Source organism: Brachyhypopomus gauderio, chromosome 4, assembly GCF_052324685.1.
Source record: "Brachyhypopomus gauderio isolate BG-103 chromosome 4, BGAUD_0.2, whole genome shotgun sequence".
Classification (NCBI taxonomy): Eukaryota; Metazoa; Chordata; class Actinopteri; order Gymnotiformes; family Hypopomidae; genus Brachyhypopomus; species Brachyhypopomus gauderio.
The window spans coordinates 19,688,231-19,710,785 of NC_135214.1; the positions used below are offsets into that span (position 1 = coordinate 19,688,231).

At 43.9% G+C, this 22,555-nt stretch overlaps 1 protein-coding gene across 2 annotated transcripts in view; it reads right to left on the minus strand.

The window, feature by feature from the left end:
* Positions 1-21,079, minus strand: part of xirp2b (xin actin binding repeat containing 2b) — a 39,228-nt gene extending 18,149 nt beyond the window's left edge. Inside the window, exon 1 of one of the 2 annotated variants that reach the window (XM_077002953.1) lies at positions 20,226-21,079. In XM_077002953.1, coding sequence (XP_076859068.1) covers positions 20,226-20,312 — 87 coding nt within the window. In that variant the 5' untranslated portion in view covers positions 20,313-21,079. Of the gene's footprint in view, positions 1-1,594; positions 1,822-20,225 lie in introns of those variants that run through there. The other variant, XM_077002954.1, reaches the window with a different exon arrangement.
* Between the last annotated feature and the right edge of the window lie 1,476 nt (positions 21,080-22,555).

Genomic DNA, 22,555 nt, shown 5'->3' on the forward strand with positions numbered 1-22,555 from the left:
TGGCTGTTATGTGCTTGAATCCTATGACATACAGCCAGGGGAATTGTGGGTAGAGTAGAGCGTCCTGGGCCTATCTCCCTATTTTTGCTATGCTGGCATGGGGGTTATGTTAGCATAAACCCATCAAACTGTCAAGGGGGATGAGTCTAGGACATTGGCTTCCCTGAAATAAACATGCTCAATGCTACTTCCATGTCATGCCTCAGATGCCTTCAGGAGGTACTTTGGTACTGTGTGTTTTGGGGATGAGGATTTCTCCTTATTCATTGATATAAGGATCTTGGCTTGTTGCTGGTCGGCTTGCGATGCACAAAGGTGCTTGTGGTGGGTCTAGAGGCATCAACGTGTGACCTGAAAAGGTCTTGTGGATTGAAATGTGTCAACAGTTCTAGCCTATCTTGTGACGAGTTATGTTCGGTCGAGAGCTCGCATGACAGCAAAGTGAAGTAATCTAGGCGCCATGAACCTGCAAAAATAAATCAGCCTTATTTTAAACCAGTGTGGCCAGAAGAGTCGGGTTTCCTGATTGGAACATTAGGGAGAACCAGTCAGAGGTGACAACCGAAAGTCGGCTTAGCTGAACTCTGGGTCAGTTCAGTTTTTAAAGACCTCTGATTAAGTACAGCCTCACCAAGTGGAAAGCATTTTTACACCGTGAAGGAAACTCCAAATATCATTGCAAAAATACATTCATTTTTAAAGAAGAAGAGCAGACTAGAACCGTAATGGCTTCCACACTGAGACAGGCTATTGTTCAAACATAGCCATCCAGATTTTGTACAATGGTCTGCTGAAAAGAGCCAGCGGGTGCATTACTGCCAAAATAAAATTTACAATATTGCTAAAGAGAAGCACTTAAAGGACAAAATGACAATGACAAAATTAAGAAAGTGATATGCAAATCATAGATGTGCATAAATATTCTCAATATCAATGTACCTGTTGACTCCTGAGTCACCTCAAAGCCCATCCACACATGACCTACAAACTCCTAGATTTGCTTTCACAACACTGCACAGTTCAATACTCCTAAACTGAAATAAACTTACAGTAATAAAGTAATAATCCTAAAGCATGCGGAGAATAAACACAATGAGCTAGATTCCCACATACAAATTCATGTACAGCCCTAGACCTACAAGACTCAAAAGCTCTTTTCAACTCAAAATCCCCTCTAACATTTTAATTGAATCCAAGACCAGATATGTTCTGACCATTCTCAAGGTTGTAAAGAGGAGTTTTTCTTTACAGCATTTTTTGTGTGTGTGTGTGTGTGTGTGTGTGTGTGTGTGTGTGTGTGTGTGTGTGTGTGTGTGTGTGTGTGTGTGTGTGTGTGTGTGTGTGTGTGTGAAATGCAACTTATAGTAGCTGATGTAATCAGAGTATGTTCTGCAGGTTTGAAAAATCCATCCTCAATTTTTGCACGTCATTTGTCACCCATAAATGTTCAAACTCTCCCTGAGTACCAGAGCAATGCATGATTCCTACGACCTTTCCTGACCCGTATTGCCACCCTGAAAATAAAAGAATCTGTTCAAATTGCCTATTACACCAATTAAGGCCACATTCAGAAGGATCTTTCAGCTCCACTCACCGACGGCAAGTGGCTCTAGGTTGCTGGGAGGAGAAGGACCTGTGGTAGAACTCCACAAATTGGACGGATAGTGCTGGTCCTGTCCTGCAGGTCGCCTGACGGGTCAGCGGTCCTGTCAATCCTCCAGTGGTGGTGGAGACCAGCTCCTCCTGTAGCTTTGCTACGTGAACTCTCTCTGCGGAGGGCTTAGGGACGGAGGGCTTTATTTCCCAAGGCTCCTCTCCCCTGCCCTCCCAGCGTTACGTATCAGCAGCAGGGGCTTTTTTTAGAGGCCTTCGTGCCTTCCTTGTTGAATCCCAGAAATCCTCTTCCCCAGACTTCCTGAGCCTTCTGGTGTGCCCTGCCTTTCTCTAATATATCACCCTCCTGTATTTCATCATTAGAGATGATATCATGCTGGGGGCTATGTGGGAGAATGAGACAAAATGTGGGTCAGTTTTACTGAGGACATTGACTCCAGTTTCAATATGGGTCAGTTGTACTGACTCTAGTGTCAATGTGGGTCATTTTTACTGAGGATTCTGGTTTTAGTTTTTTGTACTTTAAACAAAGCCAAAACTGTGAATCATAAAGCTTCAGGTCGGTTCTGATCATGATTCTGCTACAGTACAATAGCTGCAGTGCAAGTAACGAGTTGCTTCACCAGCTCCAAATTACTTTTATTCAAGTCTCCAAATTATACCCTACTACAAATGGCAATTAGTTTGCATGTGTTATCAAGTTGCTCGTGCCTTTACAACAGCGGAGAAACTCCTGCTGTAGAAGACTTCTCTCATATCTGCTGTCAGCAGTAACTCTCTGGTGTAGCACCAAAACTCCCATAAAGCTGGGAAGCTCCAAACATGGCTGAGAGGTGAACCAGCTGGACTGCAGGGCATGAGGTGGCAGCCTGCCACTGGCCTGAGGGATGCCGAGCTACATGGCCTTTAAACTGGGTCACTGTAGCAACGGAGGGCCCGAGGCGGTTCACACGGTGCAGCTGGGGCACTTGAGGCCCAGGGAGAGAGAGAGAGCCTGGCAGAGGGACAGAGAGCGCACAGCTTGTCCTATTCGCTGTAGCAGGAGGTCAGGGGGCCCTGGACTGTCAGCCGGTGAAAGAGAGGCTTCAGTAATGAAGCCGGATACAGCAGCGTGACGCGTTGCTAAACGGCACCTCCTCCTTGCTCCTCTGGACTCGTTTGTGTCTCAGGGAAAAGAAAATCCAGCCATGTTCCCACTCCACATCAACGGCAGTACAAGGAGCTTCAGAGCAAGATCCAAAAGCGCCTGAACGCCTTCTGCCGCCCCCCCAGGTACAGACAGGAACGTGGAGAGACGGAGGCGAGGAACACGGAACACTGCAGGCCCGCTGCACACTACTGCCAAGGAAAGAGGAAGAGACGCAGGAGAAGGAAAACGTTAGACAGATGCGTGGCGCCGTTAGGAGGTAATTGGAATCTGACAGTGAATTATTTGTTGTTGTGGCTCCGTGCTCCAACACACCAGATGAGAAATGAAACAATGACTTTGTGGGTAAAGTGCACCACGGATGACTAAATGTGAGGGTATTTACATCTAGATTGGGAAGACCGCTTATGAATCGTCCATTCTTGTACGTAGCCCTGCATTTAATTGGACAAATGAGTATAAATCAAATTGTCCTGGTTGAGAAGGTTTTTTTTTCTCCTGTCAACGACAATCCCCCTCTGTCAGTCCTGTAACGCTGTTCCTGCTATGAGCTTCTTGCATTTCCGCTTGGCTGTGCTGTCTCAGGGATTGCTAGGTGAGGTTCGGAGCAGGTGACTGACTTGGCCAGTCAAATAACATTGGATGGTTCTTCCTACAGTGACGCGTTTCATTTTTGGAGTACAGAACTAAACCAATGACTTTGTCGCCATTTACATACTGGACCTCGCTGTGTAACTCAACACACTAGTGTTCAAATAATAAAGGTTTATCCAGGACATGCATATTTACACCTGTTCATGTCACAGCAATATCATCGTTCAATGTGCCATTCAGTAACCATTTAAAACACCAGCCATATTTGTAGGGCCCAGCCATTGTTTATGTAACAGGGTGCGATGCTTAACACACTCTGTCACCTCTGTTTGGGTGTAGTGTTTTCTGTTCTTCACTGTCCTTTCATGGTTGAACACTGAAGTAGAGGCACAGGGGAGGATCAGAAACTGTCAGCGCCCCCTCCCTCCCTCCCTCCCTCCCTCCCTCCTTCCCTCCCTCCTCCTCCTCCTCCCTCCCTCCAAACAGCTGTCTCTCTTTAACCCACTTGTCACGTTCCTCCCCACCGCGGCGTCTCCCTGCGCCAGACTCCCCCTGTGTCTCTCCCTCCTCCTCCTTCGTGGGAGTTAAGTAGTCAGGTACACCGAAGCCCCCTGGCCGCTGACTAAAGACATGCCGAGATTTCCATGAAGGAGAAAAAGGGAGACAGAGAGGCGAAAAAAGAGAAAGAACAGAACCACCACTCACAGAATATTGAGCTACCTGTTCATTTGAGCACTGTAGTTTGCTGTAAGAGTATTTGATGTTTCTTTGATGTCTAACAGTGAGTTCTTACAAACAAGCACACAAACACACACACACACACACACACACACACACACACACACAAATCATACAGACAGTGCACACTGTGTCCTTTACTGCAGGTCAAGGTTGCCACAACTTTTATCACAGATGAATCAGTAGTCTGGACCTTACACCTCACTTTGTCACTTTGACATAATCCCCCTCATAATTCACGCTCCCAGAGTTCTGGAGCCGCAGTGCACCACATACATATTTGTGTTTTAGTATTTCTCACCAGGAGCACAGGGCAACTGTTGATGAGTGACAAACGCACTGAGGTGTCACCAGAATAATCTCCCAGCTTATTTTCAGAGGCGTGTGATTTGTCAACTGTCATCATAAATCCTCTGCAGGTGAATGAAACAAAACAGACAGGTGGGACGACTTGTGACGGCTTGGGACGGCCCTTTCCTAGAAATCACCTCCCCTGACTCCTCTTGCCCTGGCTTTGGCTATCACCCCTGCATCGATCATCTTATTTATTCATCATTTCTTAAGTTAAGTTACCAATCCTTGATTTACTTCTTATATTTGTAGTTCTAACACTAGTTCTAATGCTAGTTATAATGCTTTACACATCCAAGGTCGCCTCACAAGAAGAACTTGTTTTTGATGTCATCCCTGTATGGGGTCAGCAGCTTCTGTGAAGTCCCGCCTCAGTTTGCCCTCGTTACTGCGAAGGGTTTTAAGCTCTGTTCTTCATGTTTTTGTTTCCACCATGCTGAGTGTTTTCTGCATTTCTGCCTTGTTAGTTTGTTTCTTGGTGTGCTGGATTTGCCCACATTAGCCTCGACAGCTTGGGTTTTAACCCCCTGTTTCTGCCTTTGATTGCTGCAATTGCTCAAATAAAATTATGAGACATTTACATCCAGCCACCCCTGGGGCTTATGTGTTAGAGTACCGAGTATCAGGATCAGCACCTTGTAAGCTGCATAAGCTGGTGTCAGGGGGGGACGGCGACCAAACTGATAGTAACCACGTGTGTTTGTGTATTACTTGTGATTGATTTAGTCTTATATAAGTCTTATGCGGTGCTTACATGCTTATCAATCTACATTAAACGCATTCGTCTATCGTCAAATGTGCTCACAGAATTACAAGGGATGTCTAATCAGGTGACATCAGCTGCTACAACAAGTCATTGCAAGTCAGTGTCAAGACTGCCAGACGATAGATGTCTTTCATAATAAAAGTCACATTGTCACATGTTCAGATACACAGTAAATATCTTGCTATTTTATCACAGAATCCAAACATGAATGCCTTTCAGATGAGCTCCTTTATCGGCCAACTTAGCTGGGAGCCAAAAGCTTATCAAAGCACAAATAACAGTTTCACCTTCTAGACCAAAGTGCACAGGAAAGTAATTTAAAACCTACTTAAACATTTTATACTGTCATTTTCACATCAAGGGGATGAAAAATGGAGAACAGCTTAGAAACGCAGAGCAAAGCAAATGAGACATTTCCTCGCTTTTGTAATGACTCTCTTATAGCTGTGTAGCATAATTAGACTTGCACTAATACAAACACATTTGTCAGCCTAATATATGCAAGTAAATATGAATTGTTTTACTCTGAAAGCTAATAGCATCCTGACATTAAAATTCCCCTCAAATGTTTTTTTTTCCATTATCCTTGTAATGACAAAGTTTATCATTGTAAAACAATAAAGATTGCAGAATTATTCACAGCCTTCAGAGACAGAGAGACACTGTATAGACTTACTGAGCTTCAGTGCTGAGAGACAAGCATCAAGGATATTCTGTATCCTGTTATTAGTGGAAGAAGAAAGCTAAATTTCTTCAGCTGCCACCATCTTATCACACAAAAAAGCTACAGTTATACCAAAAGGAAAATAAAGCGAAAGAATATTTATTCAAGGCTGAATGGATTTTCTTGCATGTTTCTGCTATTTTCAAAAGGAAGTGTGAAGATATTTGTCACTGTACACAGATCAGGCACAAAATAACATGTTGTGTTCGAATGAACATGGCCTTTTCTACATAAGCCACATTGGTGCGTGCCACAAAGACCTTCCGGACCACCGTAGGGTGTTTGACCTTCGCACGACACAACGTGATTGGCTTGACCGTTGGCCACACCTGAGCTTTGTTGCTGCCTAAAGGCACAGCACACCAGTGAAATCCGTTGCCTCTGAAAATGAGAGCGCCAACGCCTTGATGGATAGATTAGTGGGGAAACGCAAGTGTCAGTGTCAGAGGTCAGAGATTTGACTCAAGTTTGATACTTTTGGCTTATCCTATGGTTACTTTTGGCTTATCTTTACTCAGATCCGTGAAATGCGCCACTCCGGCCACAGTGCTAATAAGCTACAGGGGAGGAGAGTTTGGACTAAGGGCTCTATTAACAGTTCCCTTAATGTCACAGCTACCTTTGGCCTGGATTCACACCGTCTCTCATCTCTTCTCCAGAGGACTCGAGTGTCCTCTCACGGCCCGTCTCCCACCCAGAGAGGAGCCGTATTTCACATGCATGGCGACACTTTGCCGCCACCTCAGCTGCCGGGTTCCTCTGATACAGCCGCTAATAAAGGAGAGGTCTGTCTCTGCCAATGGGGTTTCAGCTCACTGCATTCTGCAGAAGAAGAAAAAAATCAGACTGGGAAAGTTTTACAGAATGAGATTCCATTAATTCCAGCGAAATGAATTGCTGTTTAAGGGCTGGTTTTCATTCTCAGCCCCGGCACGCTTGCCTGAATCGTTTAAAAGTGCATAAGTAAAAGAGCATCGAGTTTTGCTGGAGCACTAATGGGAAGGATGGAGTGGATCTCCTGGAAGATGGCGGGCGAAACCACTGCACACCCATACGTGAGTCTTCTGCAGCAGACACAAGCTCAATCCCACTGCTGCTCTGACACATTGAGTCCAGCCTGTCAAAGAGTGCTGGACTCATTATGTTCTGTTCTGCAGTCCTGGCATTGTGTCAACAACCCCCTCTCTCCTCAGCCTGCTAAATTCTCAATCACAAAGCTATTAGTGACAGTGATGTGCCCCAGAACATCTTCACCCATCAGTCATGGGGGAGGATGACGATATATGATAATAAAGCTGAGCCTATAGGCTTGACTGCTACTGGAGAGACCACGAATGCTCCAGTTCTTTAACACGTGGGGATGAAGGGTTCCCTGAGGGGAGAAAGGTACAAATTAAGGTTAAGTTTAGAAGATAATGGTGGTTTATGATATGTAATAAGTTTAAGGCTGAATTTTAAGATTGGCTAACGTTGCACATTATTGTAAGAAAACCATAGCAGCTCTAGTCCTAGATTTAATATTTTCATCAGGTTGCTCAAACAAAACTAAATTTTCTCTGCATACATACACGAAGAGCATTTGAATGGGTTGTAGAGTTGCAGAACACCGTTCACTATCGCTGCAGTACACTCAGCAAACGTGCAGATTAGTCGCAAAGCTGTGAGTGAGATTTGACACAGGGCCACAGGTCTGGGCTGCACTCGAGCGTGAGTGCCCTGTTTCACACCCAGACAAGTTCGGGTCAGCATTCACCGCTCGGGTGCACTACTCTTCCAAATAGTCCACCAATGCTCCAGCCCTGCTTAAAGAGCACCCTGACATCACAGGAGGCCCAAAATATAATACCACATTATGCCAGGGCTGCTGGTCGCGCAAGGAGTCACAAAGTGAGTGTGTGTGTGGTTACGCCCGAATATGTGTGTGTGTGTGTGTGTGTGTGTGTGTGTGTGTGTGTGTGTGTGTGTTTATACGAACGCAGATCCATATCAAAATTATTGAAAGCAAGGGCAAAAGGTGCAATTCATTCTGAACCATTTACAATGAAATATTGTATTTTGTGCAATTCATCCTGAACCATTTACAATGAAATATTTTATTTGTAAGTTAATGTATGGCATGAAAAAGATGAAACAGAGAGATGCACTGCACTACTTTGCTTAGTGAGATGGAACGCAAATGCACATTTATCACAAGACATCAATGAAGAAATGTGTCACAATTCATTTTTAATCAAAAACCTGTCATGGCCAAGAGGCCAGGCCATCCTGACATACTTTTGTGGACGCAAGTGTTCACAGATGACAGAAAAATGACACCCATTACTGGCAATAAGCAAAGAAAAAAAATGGATAGAATTAGAAAGTGAAGCCATCTGTAGCATATCGTGAGATACACAAGACTATGGTCCACAAACAGTGTGGCAATGTCCAACAATGTCCCTTGAAAGAGGGACACATGGGTGTGAGAATCCTTAACCTACATATATGACCGTAAGCGATGGCGCAAGACAGTGTTACATCTGGAGGGTGTTACATCTGGAGCGTGGACCTCACATGAGGTACTAGGATGGTAGTAAATCACGAGAACACACTGCAGAGCTTAGCAATAGCAAAACAACCAGCAGGCCACAATCAAACGACACAGGAGTGACTGAACAATACCTGGCCATGAAGACAAGCTGCTGAACACCTCAGCAACATTATCCAACATGCAGGCACTGAGGTGTCGGAGACGTTAGCACATACAGAAGTATATATCTGTAAGACCTCCGAGGGCCTCAGCACACGCTGTGGAACGCTCGTTTTTGTCTTCAAAAAACGAGAAAAGAACAAAAGGACCAGGTTACAGTTTGCTAAAAAGTTCATGAAAAGCCTGGGGGAGACTTAAAAGATGAAGAATAATCTGCACCAGAGGGACAGAAAGAGGAATGTTCAGAGGAAAAAATGAGGACTGAGGCAGGGTTGATACTGAGCAAAGTCATCAGCTGAAATGCATTCACACCGCCTCACATGCGAAACAGGAACTCACGTCAAACGTCACGCAGCGAAACCCGGCAGACGGCGCTTGACGTCCCAGACGGACTATGGAAGCAAACCTGCCACTCAAATGTCTATCAGTGTTCTCGGCCGGTCAAACTGCTCGCTTGTGGTCAAGTTGCTCACGTGTGGTCAAGCCGCTCACGTGACCTGGCTGGCATCCTTAGCATCCTTAGAGTCACTGAGGATCAGACTGAGGAGCAAACTCCTCCCACAGCACGAATGACAGGTCTGACAGGGCCTCCACAGGAATGACACTGCGTGACAGGCTAGAGGATGTCATCGTGTGCAAAAACATGTACCAAGTACCAAACATGACAGTTTTATTTTAGATTTATTTTTGTAACTTTTGGTCCCTTGACCAAAAGAGGACTGTTTCTACAAAGTTCACCCACGCGTCACCGAGCACTGATGTGTAATGATGTGAACACTCTGAAATTATAGCTGACATTCTGCTCTGTAACATTATGCCAGTACACCACACAACACTTTGAGTATGTTGTACATTCAATGTATATTTTCATGAAAACTCTCACTAAACCAAAGTTTTAGTTTTAAGAAGGAGCATTTGTTCCTGGATGATGTAGAAGTCTATTTAAAAATATAATGTACTTAATATTGTACTGATGTTTTACCAAACTGAAATGATTACAGACTTCAGAACGGAGATGAGAGGAACGAAACTGAATGGAATTCTTCTAGAAAGCCTGCAGACCAGGGGAGATGTCTGGGTTTGGGTCTGGGCAGGGCCGGAGTGGGCCCCTTTTTCAGCTCGGGAGTTTCATGCCCAAATCTGGCCCAAAATTATTTCCCCTCCCAATCGGCCCAAACTAGAGATTGACATGAGCCGGCCCATCGGGAATGTCCCGATTAGCCACTCTGGCTCTGTAGTTAAACTCTTTCCAATGATAGCAAACTTTATGTTTGATTACAGGGCTCCCCCTCCTCTGTGAACGAGCTGCTGCCATTGGTGCAGAGATGAGATGTGCGTGTCTAGAATGGGGCCCTCCTAGAGGGGGCAGCAGCGTACTGCACAGCAACCCTCCAGAAGCCCTCTAACACATCCCAGAGGGGCTGAGGGGGGTGTGAGTGTGAGTAACCACCAGGGCTCAACGTTTTAACCCAAATGATCGCTCTTTAAAAATGTTTTGATATTATTGGCACCACAACCCAAAAAACTATGTAAAGTCGTAAGACAAGTTCATTCCCTTGATCATGTTTGAACAAATAACCCCCCCCCCCCAAAAAAAAAAACTTTCTTAAAAGAGGATAAACAGCAAAAAATGAGGTTATCAGGAAAAAAACAACCCTGTTTGATTCACACAGGCTTTAATGTACAGTAATGGCACAAAATTCTGCCTTTCATCTAAAACATCAAACCAGTGCTACTTTTGCTGGGTGCAATCCTGCTGCTATGGCAACTGCAAGTCACAGCCATATCACAAAAAAAAGAAAGAAAGAAAGAAAAAAGCTTAGATCTCCTAAAAGCTTAGGTCTGCTTTTTTATCCTCAGGAAGCGAAAATGCTAAAAAGTCATTTTCTGCACACTTATCGGGCCTTCGGGCTGCACAACCATCCCGTTTTAGTCAGAAAAATCTCTTTTCGAACCAAGCGCTCCCTCGGTAGCTCTTCCGTACGGGATCCTGTGAGAGATGGAGGGTGAGAGGTTGTGTGGGGAAGAGAGAGCACTCCCGTGTAATCACTGGCACACGCAACTCTCTCTCTCTCTCTGCGTCACTTTCTTTGAAAAACCATGTCTGAGCGAAACTGCCATAACAAAAGGATGAACAGCACAAAATTCAAAGTGGCTGTTTTCAGGAATAATCTCCCCCTGGATCAAATTATCGCCTTTCACTCACTCTCTTCCCTCCTTCTGTGCAAAATCCTTTCTGTGCTTAAGAAAATTCTTTGCTAAGAAGTTCAATGCCTTTAGCTCCAGCACTAACCGACTACAGGATACCCTATGTTATTAATGTTCGTAATCGTCATGGTAAGTTTACTCTGGTAATACTCTGAAAATAACACAGGGCTAGTCTTATACTACCTTAGCTATGAACTACTCATAAACTACCTTAGCTTTAAACTAGCCATAAACTACCGTAGCTATAAACTAGGCATAAACTACCTTTAACTATAAACTGGCCATAAACTATCTTCCCCTGGGTGTCTCTCTCTGAAAGGGAGTTCTGGTTCAGGCCGGCGCTGATCTTCCTGTGGATCCAACAGGCTTGCGGAGCTGCTTGGCTTAAGGAGGGAGTTCATTTCTGTCTGGGGGTGATATATTTAGTGTGGAGTTATTGAGAGGGGCTTTCCAGCAGCGGCTGAAAATGGAACCCGGCTGTGGTCAAGGAACACGCTCCTGTAGCAAACCGACATCTCCCTCCTCTGGATAATAATACCTCCGGCACAGCCGCCAGACTCACCATATTCCAACACACTATATTTCACATAAACATTCACGACACGGGCCCCCCCCTTCACACACACACAAATGCCATCTTCACATCTGTGAATCACCTAATAACCAAACACCGTGACAACCAGGCTTATACGTGAACAGGCTCCAGCTCCAAAAATAGCACTACGGTATTAAAGCGAAAAATTATTTAGTACTTGGCTGACATGCAAAAGATGTATTAGCAGCTCTTCCCTCTTTAACAAGTAATGGAGCAGTTCTTCAACAAAAGACTTGGTGGGCAGTTACTGATCTGTGAGGTAAGAGGCGGGCGTCTGCTCGGCCCTGGAGCTCTGCTTCACCAGTGGAGATAAGGCAGATGAGAGAGAGAGATGGAGATGGTCGCAGCCAGAGGTGGGCTGCAGTTCTGTGGGTGTGCTGAGAGGGCTTAGGCCCCGTGCTCTATCTCTTCCTTCCAGCTTTACTGGGGTTTGCCCTTGAGAGAGAGAGAGAGAGAGAGAGAGAGAAGGAGAGGGAGAAACAGAGAAAACCAGCATAGGAGAAGCCGCCCTGGTGTAAATCTTCATTTGGAGAAAATTTAAATGGCAGGTCTTTCTGTGTAGAGGCACGTCGGTTGGCCCGTGGTGGTCTCCGCCGGCTGACTGAGCTTGACGGAGGCTGTTAAATCTCATCATCAAACCACAGCCCGGAGCTCAGACTCCACACCCAGAGGACAGACGAATGGAATGACGTTCGGATCACATCAGAACCGTGTGCACGAGACGTCTGCACATTGACGCAGTGCTTATAGACGCCGGGCACGCTGCACTTTGCCGAATGCATAACACCAATCTGAAATGTCAGCTCTGTCACTTTGCCTGTCTCTCCTGTGTGCATGGGCAGGGGGGGACTCTTCCTGTGTTTGTCTGGAGGTGTGTATGGAGTATTTATGAGACACGGACACTCTTTCGCTTTTCCTTTTAAAATGACATGGCGTGTCTGGTCTACAGTGTAGAGTTCAACTGGGAACTTTCCAGGGCTTTGATGCTCCAGGAACCCCTAGGAATATTTGGGAGCCAATTGTGTGTGAGGTCCACTTGGGACCTGCTGTCAGCTAAATGACACAGGCAACCCCCAGCTGGTCAGCACATGAGGGGGTGACGAGGCTTTTTGTCTGATCCTGGTGGAGAGGACATGAGAAGAGCAGAGGGAGTGAAATGTGTGTGTGTGTGTGTGTGTGTGTGTGTGTGTGTGTGTGTGTGTGTGTGTGTGTGTGTGTGTGTGGAGTCAATCTAATGGCCTGTACCTGCACTTAAAAGCATTAAAGGGTTCGGATAATGTGTGCATGTTTATGTGTTGTTTATCTGTGTGTGCTGTTTACAAATGCCATCATATAGGGCTCTCTACAAAAACACACATAAATTGTTAGGTGCCCTTGAGCTTCTAGATTCCAGACCCTCGTGCTAATCGCAGCCTGATCCAGAGACAGCACACGTGCATGATGTCTAAAGTGCACAGAAATCCTCTCTAAAAACACACATAAGCACTCACACGCATACACAAACTGCACATATAGCCAAGCCTGTTCACACGCACCGGCTCCCAAACCTGTCCCTTGTCTCCTTGGCACTACACACTTCTTCCCTTCCATTTGGCTGAGAACAAACGAATGCAAATCTCTCCTCCATTTTCCAGGAACTTTGCATCCTCCCCTTGCGGAGTTCGAGCCCGTCCCCACGCACGCGTGTGCGCAAGTCCGAGCAAGCACTTGACGTTAAATCTGGCGTGGGCGCAGGCACGGTGTACAACACCCGCGCACTTGATCTGAAGGTCAGAGATGGTTTCATTCTTCTGTTGGAGGGAAGAGAGGGAGAGGTGCTAAGTGGCTTCTGTTCAATGATGTTGCGGTGTTGTGATGTTTTGATGTGGAAGAGACAAATGGAAGGGAGAAGGAGATTGAGAGAGAGAGAGAATGAGAGAGGGAGATGGAGAGAGAGAGATAGAGAGAATGAGAGAGGGAGAAGGAGATTGAGAGAGAGAGAGAATGAGAGAGGGAGATTGAGAGAGAGAGAGAATGAGAGAGGGAGATGGAGAGAGAGAGATAGAATGAGAAAAGGGGGGAGGTCTTAATTACATTACTCTGCTGTTAATGTTTAATTCAGATGCGCACTGCTGAAATAACCTTCACACTTCCCATTACAGCCACTTTCACTCTCTCACACACAACCACTCTAAAGCTCATTCTCACACAGACACAGTCCCTCACATTTCTCTCTCTCTCTCTCTCTCTCTCTCTCTCTCTCACACACACACACACACACACACACACACGTTTCTCTTTACTATGGCAACCAGGCCCTTATTTATGAAAAGTCCTTGGTTTTATACTTGCTGTCTCTGTCAGGCACACTAATGTTTACACCTGGTGTTTGCCCAGAAACTCAATATGAATGGAGAGACTGCTGATACATTATGTGCTCTAAACAACACACAGCTGACTTCTGGTAATTGACCCTTTGTCAGCAATGTGAAAGCCAAATAACCATGTGGTGTATACAGACTGTAACATTGAAGCCGATCTTTTATAGACAGCACGCCTGCTCCTGGATTCTGGTCTCTGTATAAGATTGCCTGCTTGTCTGTGCACTGAAGGAATTTTTACCACCTAATCTTCATAATACAGACAATTCCTCAACCAGTAGTTAAAATAGTGATTATTTTCAGACAAAGAGAAAACATTGTTTAGGCATACTGTGTAAAACTCTGCCAGAGGATAAAACCTTTGTGCTTCATAATTGATGCAGTGTCAGTGAACATAGAGCACCTTCTCCACTCTCACACTCAATCACACTCTCACTCTCTCTCTCTCACACACACACACACGTGCACATGGGCGCACATACACGCACACATGCACACACAAACACACAGAGAGAGAAGGGGGGGGGAGAGAAAAACACGCATGGTCTTGGCTTCTCAACGACGTGCTAAATGAAAAATTCTCTCTGGACATTTACCAGTACGACATTCCATGCCAACTGAGGGACAGACGAAAGGAATTGGCAGAGACATTCTGAACTGGAGCACTGGGAATAATGCATGACGCTGATCTTTAATTTAAGACAGGGGAGAACAAGCCCAGGCAGCACTGAAGGCGAAAGGTAGACCAGTTAACCAGTGTAACCAGTGCCCATTTCTCTCAATCCCACTGCCCTTGAGCATACAGATTGCGTCAGAAAGATTTACAGTGGCCGTATTCCTTATACATGTATACATTCACACAGACTCACATCAATGCAGGAACCTTCTAGAAAAATTAGTTTCCTAGATGAGTTTGGAGATGTTACGTCAGCATGTAATTCCACCTTACAACTGTCAAATATGCTTACATGCTGGGGAAACTGCCTCCACATGGGCGCTCTCTCTCTCTCTCTCTCTCTCTCTCTCTCTCTCTCTCCTCTCTCTCTCTCTCTCTCTCTCTCTCCCATACATACACACATACAGAGGTATCCATAACATGCACTCATAAAATAATGATCTTCCACCTTTCCAAATTGTGCCTGACAAATTCTCAGGAGAAATGTCTCTTCTGTTGGGCACTGCTCCAGACACTTTGAAAGTAGAACACCGAAAACCCCTTTCATGACACTGTGTGTGTGTGTGTGTGTGTGTGTGTGTGTGTGTGTGTGTGTGTGTGTGTGTGTGTGTGTGTGTGTGTGTGTATGTGTGTGTGTGTGTGTGTGTGAGAGAGAGAGAGAGAGAGAGAGAGAGAGGTGAGAGAACAACGCACACAATGTCTACAAAACACAAATTGGAGTGGGGTTTTTCTTGTCACAGTGGTTAAAATTTCACACCTGTGGGCAACATCCACTTCGGAGGGAAACGACTCAAAAAGAACAACATCAGAGCAGGTGAACGCGCAGGGCGGGGCGGTATATCACAAACCGAGCTGTGTTGAGATGAGCATAACCCGACATTCGTGGCAACAGTATGTATATTTAGCCCTTACTCACCCTACGAGACTTTCAGAACCGACATCCAATCTCAGTGCTCAAAAGCTCCAAGCTAAAAATAACCGTCTCAAATGACGAAAGAGCAGGTACAAGGACCATAATGACCTCCACATTCACGGTTCAACATCATCATCCTCACATTTGTAGAAAATAATAATATTATGTTAAACACACTGGTTTCCATATCCCTGTTGAGATGGTCTGCGTATTACTGACACCTTTCAAAGAAGAATCGTCCCTCTAAAAAGCGTCAAGTCCAGCGTTGGCCGTTTATATTTCTGTTTTCCCTTTTTACAAAGCCCTGGGGACCAGTAAAGCAAAACATAAAATTAAATTGAAGCAATCAGGTACTGTTTTTTTAGGGGCTAATAAAAAACGCCTTTGTCTAAGTAGTTCACACTTGTTAGAAAAACGATGGGGAGAAAGTATAGAAGAGATTTCTGCAAGGAGCAAAACGCACTGTTTAAATGTTTGTGACTCAACGATATACAAATATAGGCAAATGCACAACTAAAAACCGAATGTCCAGAACATTTTCACTGCACTGCATTACACATCCATCTTATAAATCACTCCTTACAGTTGAACGTGATCCCCTGTGCTCCACAGGACTCTCCTGCGCTGGTTGAAGCCAGGCCGATGATTAACATGAAGAACTACGGGGTGTAACGCACACATCACTCTGCCCCCATGTGGCAGAAACTTGTCATTACATGTGTGTTTTTCAAACATCAATACACAATCGAGGATAGCTCGCCAAAGATGTTGCTCTTGTCTACATTATTGTCATATGGGTTGGTAAGAATTATCCAAAACCCGAAAGCTAACGTCTCCTTACACTGTCACAGAATTATAAAACTTTCTCCTCATTTGCAATCAGATTAATGAGAGAATAATGAGATGATTTGCTCCTCAACAGGCCAAAACTGGAAATAGCGTTAGTGTTCGTGATCATCAGGCAATCCATTTACTTAGAAATACTCCATCACACTAATCTATCTTCCCTTGAGTATATCAGTTGAGACTCAGCATTCGTCTTCATTACAACACATTGTGTGTGTGTCTGTGCATCTCGTACGTGTTTTGATGGCCATCCGTCTGAGGTGAAGGCCCTACCCGATCTCTCTGACATGTCTCAGAAATTGTAATTAATCTCAGATAATAGCAGAGCAAGATGAAGAGACGGATAATAAAGACTGATGAATTTCAGTTGTGCCGCAACCGTGCAGCGCCTTGTCCTGAGATGTCTGTAACCCCACACAAAGGCCCTGTTGACACCTCAATCAGGAGAAATGATAGTCATCATCAGAACTGAGTCCAGAGTGACCGTTAAATACCTGCTAATGGGATGTCATTCCTTTGTGCGGTATAATCATCATTGCTCGTTTTCCTCTGTTCACTTTTCCACAACACAGATTACAGATGTCCAACCCAGAGTAGAAGCAGACAGTCTAACCTCAAAGGCAAAAGCACATACAGCAGCTAAGAGAAATAGGCCAAGAGCCAAGAGGAATTTAATAATAGTAGTAAAATAATAGTTTGTTGGGATTCGTGAATAAGCAAGTGAATAAGCTTAGAGAACATAATGTAGAAGTTAAATCAATTAGTCACGAATCATGACTAAATGTAATACATTGCAATACAGCGACTTGTGTCTAACAGTCCTGCGGCTGAAAGAGAACTACAACCAATTTTTGTTAAAAATGAAGTGTAAGCATATTAAATTTGAATTTGAACGCATAATCTATGAAATCCACAGACATGTTCTGATATGTGATTGTAGTGATTTATCATTAGAAATTTCATATAGTTGCAGTTCTGTGCTATTCAGTGCCCATTGTACCAAATGGGGCTTTCCCCATGGTCCTCCTACATGAGGACAGCCACTGACCCCAATCTGACCCCCCTACAACCACCACTGTTGTCAGGAACAGCACATGATCACCGTGTGATGCGGTTCACCTGCCACTCATCGCCCCTCCCCTTTCGCAACTATTTAAGCTTCCTCCTCTCTCTTCCGGGTTGCGAAGTATTGTTGCCATGCCACATACCAAGCGTTTTCTCAGTGTTACTGCTTTCCCATGTACCGACCTCTGCTCTCCTCCTAGACCTCGTCCCCTGCCTAGTCCCTTTGTACCTTCTGGCTTCTGTCTCACCGGCGTGACCCTGGACTTTCCTGACTACGATCACAGCACTCCTGCACCACACACCCTGAACAGAGTTACTCGCCTGTTTGATCACTCTGTAATCGCTGTTTCAATAAAAGCGGATCCTTGTCTGTCTAATCAGTACGTTACAACTGTGGTCTTGAAGGGAATACAGGTAAGGCAGCAACTGTGGGGTTACAGGGAATAACAGTCTTTGCTGACACATTTTGCCCGCACCACAAATCCCTTCATTAGATGACTAACTTTAAAGGTTATAGACATGGCGTTGATGACTTGGAAAACAGTTTGCTTGTAATTAGGTTTGCCGTTAAGACCCCTATAATCCTGCACCATAAAAGGGTCAAAACCATAACAGCAGTGTAATCCTCTCACGGCCACGTGGCCTTTCTGAACTGATCATTTAAGAGCGTGGAGGGCTAACCATCCTGACCGGGCAGGACCGCGATCAGGCAACCGTTTGAACAGGTGTACTCCTCCAACTGATCAAAATCAAAGTGTGCTGTGAAACATTTTACATTTGGTCTTTAAAGGCTCTGATGAGAAGCAGTTGGCAGGCCTGTTTTTGTTTATACTGCATCAATAGAGGTTTTAAAACAGTAACAACAAAGAAAAAGTCACAAGACAACGCCTACAGAAATGCATTATTTATCACTTTAGCGTGCTCTCCATCATGAACACAGAGATAGCTGTGTAGGTCAACAGTGGTGCAGTCTCTGCAATTACTGACTGTGATGTTATATGGCAAATATATTGATTACATAGTTTACTATTCAGGGAGGTTAACATGCCTTCTAAAAGAGCCAAGCACATGTACAGAGTATATGCATCAGCTTTATGATCTGATTTGTTTTACATCATAGAGGCCGACTGTATTCTTCAAACATTTTACATTATAGAGGCCGACTGTATTCTTCAAACATTTTACATTATAGAGGCCGACTGTATTCTTCAAACATTTTACATTATAGAGGCCGACTGTATTCTTCAAACATTTTCAAATCCAAGAAATTGGAGGGGAGTTTGTTTCAGTCATGTGTAAACACGTATTTCTAAACACAAACAGTGGTGTATGTCTTATATTAAAACTGCTTTCTGCAGCATCTTCTGGGATGAATTTGACACGTGATGTAACTTCTGCTAACTGTTCTGTTATCGACTTGCCCCTGGCCTTTATTCATATTGTAGCATTGGCAAAATAAATACGGAAATGTGCTGTAAAACTCAGTGAATGACTTGATATGTAATCTGCCAAATTATGTTTTATAATGGATTTCATACCTCCACTCTGAGGATTCCCTTCACTATCATGCCATAACAAGCTGGCAAACAACTCTCAGGTGGCTAGAGAAGGCAGGTAGGTTCTGAAAATGCTCTAAAATACATTTTATAATGTATGAAATACATTAGAAAGAGTGTCGTTCTCCCACACATTTTATTACTAATGCCATATCAACAAAAAGAACAATGTAGATGTGGTGCCAATTTTACATTTCTACAAAAAATAGTCAAAATGTGAGTTGTACTTGTGTAAGGTTCAGATCCAAAACACGCAGCACTTTCGTAGCTGCATCAAGGCACCAAACCCTTCATCCATTAGCCAAGACTTGGGAGCTTTCTTCCTCATTTGAATGCACTGGGTGAATGAAAGAAACTCTATTCTCCATTCTGACACTTCATCAACACTGATTTGAGTCAGAATGGCAAGGCCAAACCTGTGTGGTTCTTATGGCACTGGCAAACTGATGCAACATTCATGCACTGACATTGTAACTTTAATTAACCCTTTTCTCTGTGCTCTTGTTATGATAATGACACTCTGACAGTCATAGCCGGGGTCATGGCGCCCCTGTACCGCACGTATACTGCGCTGCACTGAGCAATCATTGAAGGTGACCTGGTTGTTTCCCCATTCAGAGTGAAAGAGGTGAGATGAAAATATGTTAAATGATGTGTTGTGTATGCAGACACACTCCTTTTCCCCTGGCAGAAGACAGAGAACTGCGCTCTCTGCATATAAACTTCGCATTTCCATAAATGTTCACGGTGTTTCTCTGTGGCACACTGATATTAATACAATATTTACCAATTTTCGGCTGCCCTGCACTTTGTCAGAGTATTTCAATTAAACCTGCTGGGAGCAGATGGGCGCAACACACATCTTCTCCATATTTACATCATGATTATGTATTAAGAAAGCTAGTGGGTTTTAAAGACTTTGCTCCCCACCTCTCCATAAAGCTAAAATGTTAGTCTTGTCCATTGTGCTCAACAGCAAGAGCTCCTTAGTTCCCATCGGGGGGACATGATGACAGGGTTCATGCTAAAGTGATGCTAAGCTCTGCCTCATATAGCCTCTGAATGCTGCAGAATTATACCAGGCTGCACTGGACTACTCAAAAGCAAAAAGTCTTGCTATTCGAGGACCACTCTATGACTAAACACTCACCAAATAGCACTTTCAAATCAGCTCTTTCCTTAGGGTTGCAATACAAACAAAGACCTGCAGCAGTTGTTCAAGGCAAAGCAACCAGATGAACACAGAGCTGCCGCCTATGTAAATATATATTTATTTTACTTTCCCCAACTATTCATATGTTGAGTATGCCCGTTCGCACCTTGATGCATAAATTTGATATTGCACACAGATATTGCAATCTTTAAAGCCATCAGCAAACTTACCACTGTGTTGATTTTATTCAGGCAAAAGTCTTTACAACTCCCTTCAGCTCTCTCTGCAGGCCTGCCAGACACTTCGAGTAGCTCCATCCATATATCTCAGTGTTACCCAGGGAGAGACAGAGAGAGAGAGAGAGAGAGAGAGAGAGAGAGAGAGAGAGAGAGAGAGAGAGAGAGAGTGAGAGAGAGAGAGAGAGAGAGAGAAAGAGAGAGAGAGAGCAAGAGAAAGGGAGGTGAAGATTTTGGCCTATCGCTGCTCCACCATTACCCTGATTGAATTTCCATTGTTGAGGAAATCGAATCATAGCCTCATGGGACACTGGGCTTGTGGCATGGGACCACCAGTCAAAGGTTAGGCAGAGAACCGGGTGGAGCGAGGCAGGATCACCCCAGCAAGACGAGAGAGGAGAAGCAATCTAAAGACACCCAATCCAACCCCATCACCAACCATCCATATATCAAAGATTATTTGAGCGTCCTACATCCATCCGAATGATTCTGGTAGATTCTGGTGCTAATTGAGGGACATAAGATCTACCTGACATCTATGCATAATTCACTATGACCTGGGTAACATGAGGATGTAATCTAGGTCTGCTAAGAGTCTCATATTACTCAACAATTACTCAGCACTAGTCAGGAAAAGCTGCTGCCTCTCCTCTGACTGAATGATTCTCAAAGGGATTAAATGAAGCCCTTCTGTTCAAGTTGAAGGTAAAAGTGAAGACACCTCCCTTTTTACAGTTTACACGTGTAACCACAGCGTCATTGTTTTGAATGAACATGTAATGTTTAATGAGTCTGTCTTCATGGAACGCAAATAGGAGTCTGTTTCATTGTTGCGAGATAAAGTTTCAGACAAATTTCTGAAATTATTAATTATATTATTAATTATTAAAATGGAGCAAAATGTGCTCCAACTGACAAACCCACAAGGTCATTATTGTCATACTGTGACTGTGACCTGGTTATCATTAAAAAACAGGGAATGCTGTGTGATTTGTGCTAATTGTACAACCATTACCACTAATGACAATGTATTTTAAATATACTGCTCAAAAAAATAAAGGGAACACTAAAATAACACATCCTAGATCTCAATTAATAAAAATCTTTGAAATCAGTTGAAAATCTCTCATTTCTACCTGTTGTCTGTTCCATTTGCACAAGAGCAGTTGAAATTGATTCACAATCAGTGTTGCTTCCTATCTGAACATGAAGTGTGGATGACGTGAAGTTACATTGTGTTGTTTAAGTGTTCCCTTTATTTTTTTGAGCAGTGTATATATTTTCAGTTATTAAGGTATTTGTGCATGCGTAGCTCTAAAAAGCCTTTTAACACACAAGCAAGCACATGCTAGGAAGCACCTGTAGATTTGTAATAACCATAGTTTTAACATGCTTGGGTCTCTATCAATACCATCCGTTTTCAACACCATAATAGGCAATGTGTGCAAATGAGCTGGCTAAAAACAGCTCTAGAAAAGAATAAGAAGAAACACAAACTGTAGCGATCACCCAGGGGAGCTCATTGTAGTTAATAAATGCCATTTAAGTTGAACACTCTGCTCATTTAGGGAGACTGAGATACAGCTGTGTCTGATTAGTACAGGCAGTGCAAGGTATGAATGGAGACAGAGGGGAAACGTACCAATCAAAAAACAACAACAAAGTTTATTCATTTGCTAAAAAAACAGAGAGAAAGAGAGAGAGAGAGAGAGAGAGAGAGAGAGAGAGAGAGAGAGAGAGAGAGAGAGAGAGGTGCAAAAAAGGTACTTTCACAGTCAAACCATACTAAATATAGAAACAATTGAAAAAATATTACTCTCAAAGTCTCCTGAACATACCCAGGCACCCACCAAAAGTGCCTTTCATATCCTTATAAAACGCATACGATAGACAATGCCTAGCAACAATAGCTGTAGCCAGGCATTGTTGCTAGGCATTGTCATGATCATAGGAAGATATGCACAGGTGCAGCTATGTTCACAAATTATTTTTAGCCTCTCCAGTATCAAAGGAAAGAGAGTTCCTTATGCACGAGTGCCCTGGTAAATTAAGAATGCCAGCCACATGCCAGTGTTAAACAAATGCACTAGAGGAAGTTGCATGCTGTGTGGTAGTTATTACATGCATGGCTGTTGGTTATTTCCGTAAGACAGGTGTATGAAACTTCTACAATGGCTGTAAGTGTAACCACTGTTACTGTGAGATGCCAAGCACAGCAGGAACATATTCATATCAGCAGTGAATTACCTTTTGAACTAAGAATGGACAACTTAAAACTGCATAATGGATGTGTTCTAGTACCACTCCTATATAAAAGGCTATAA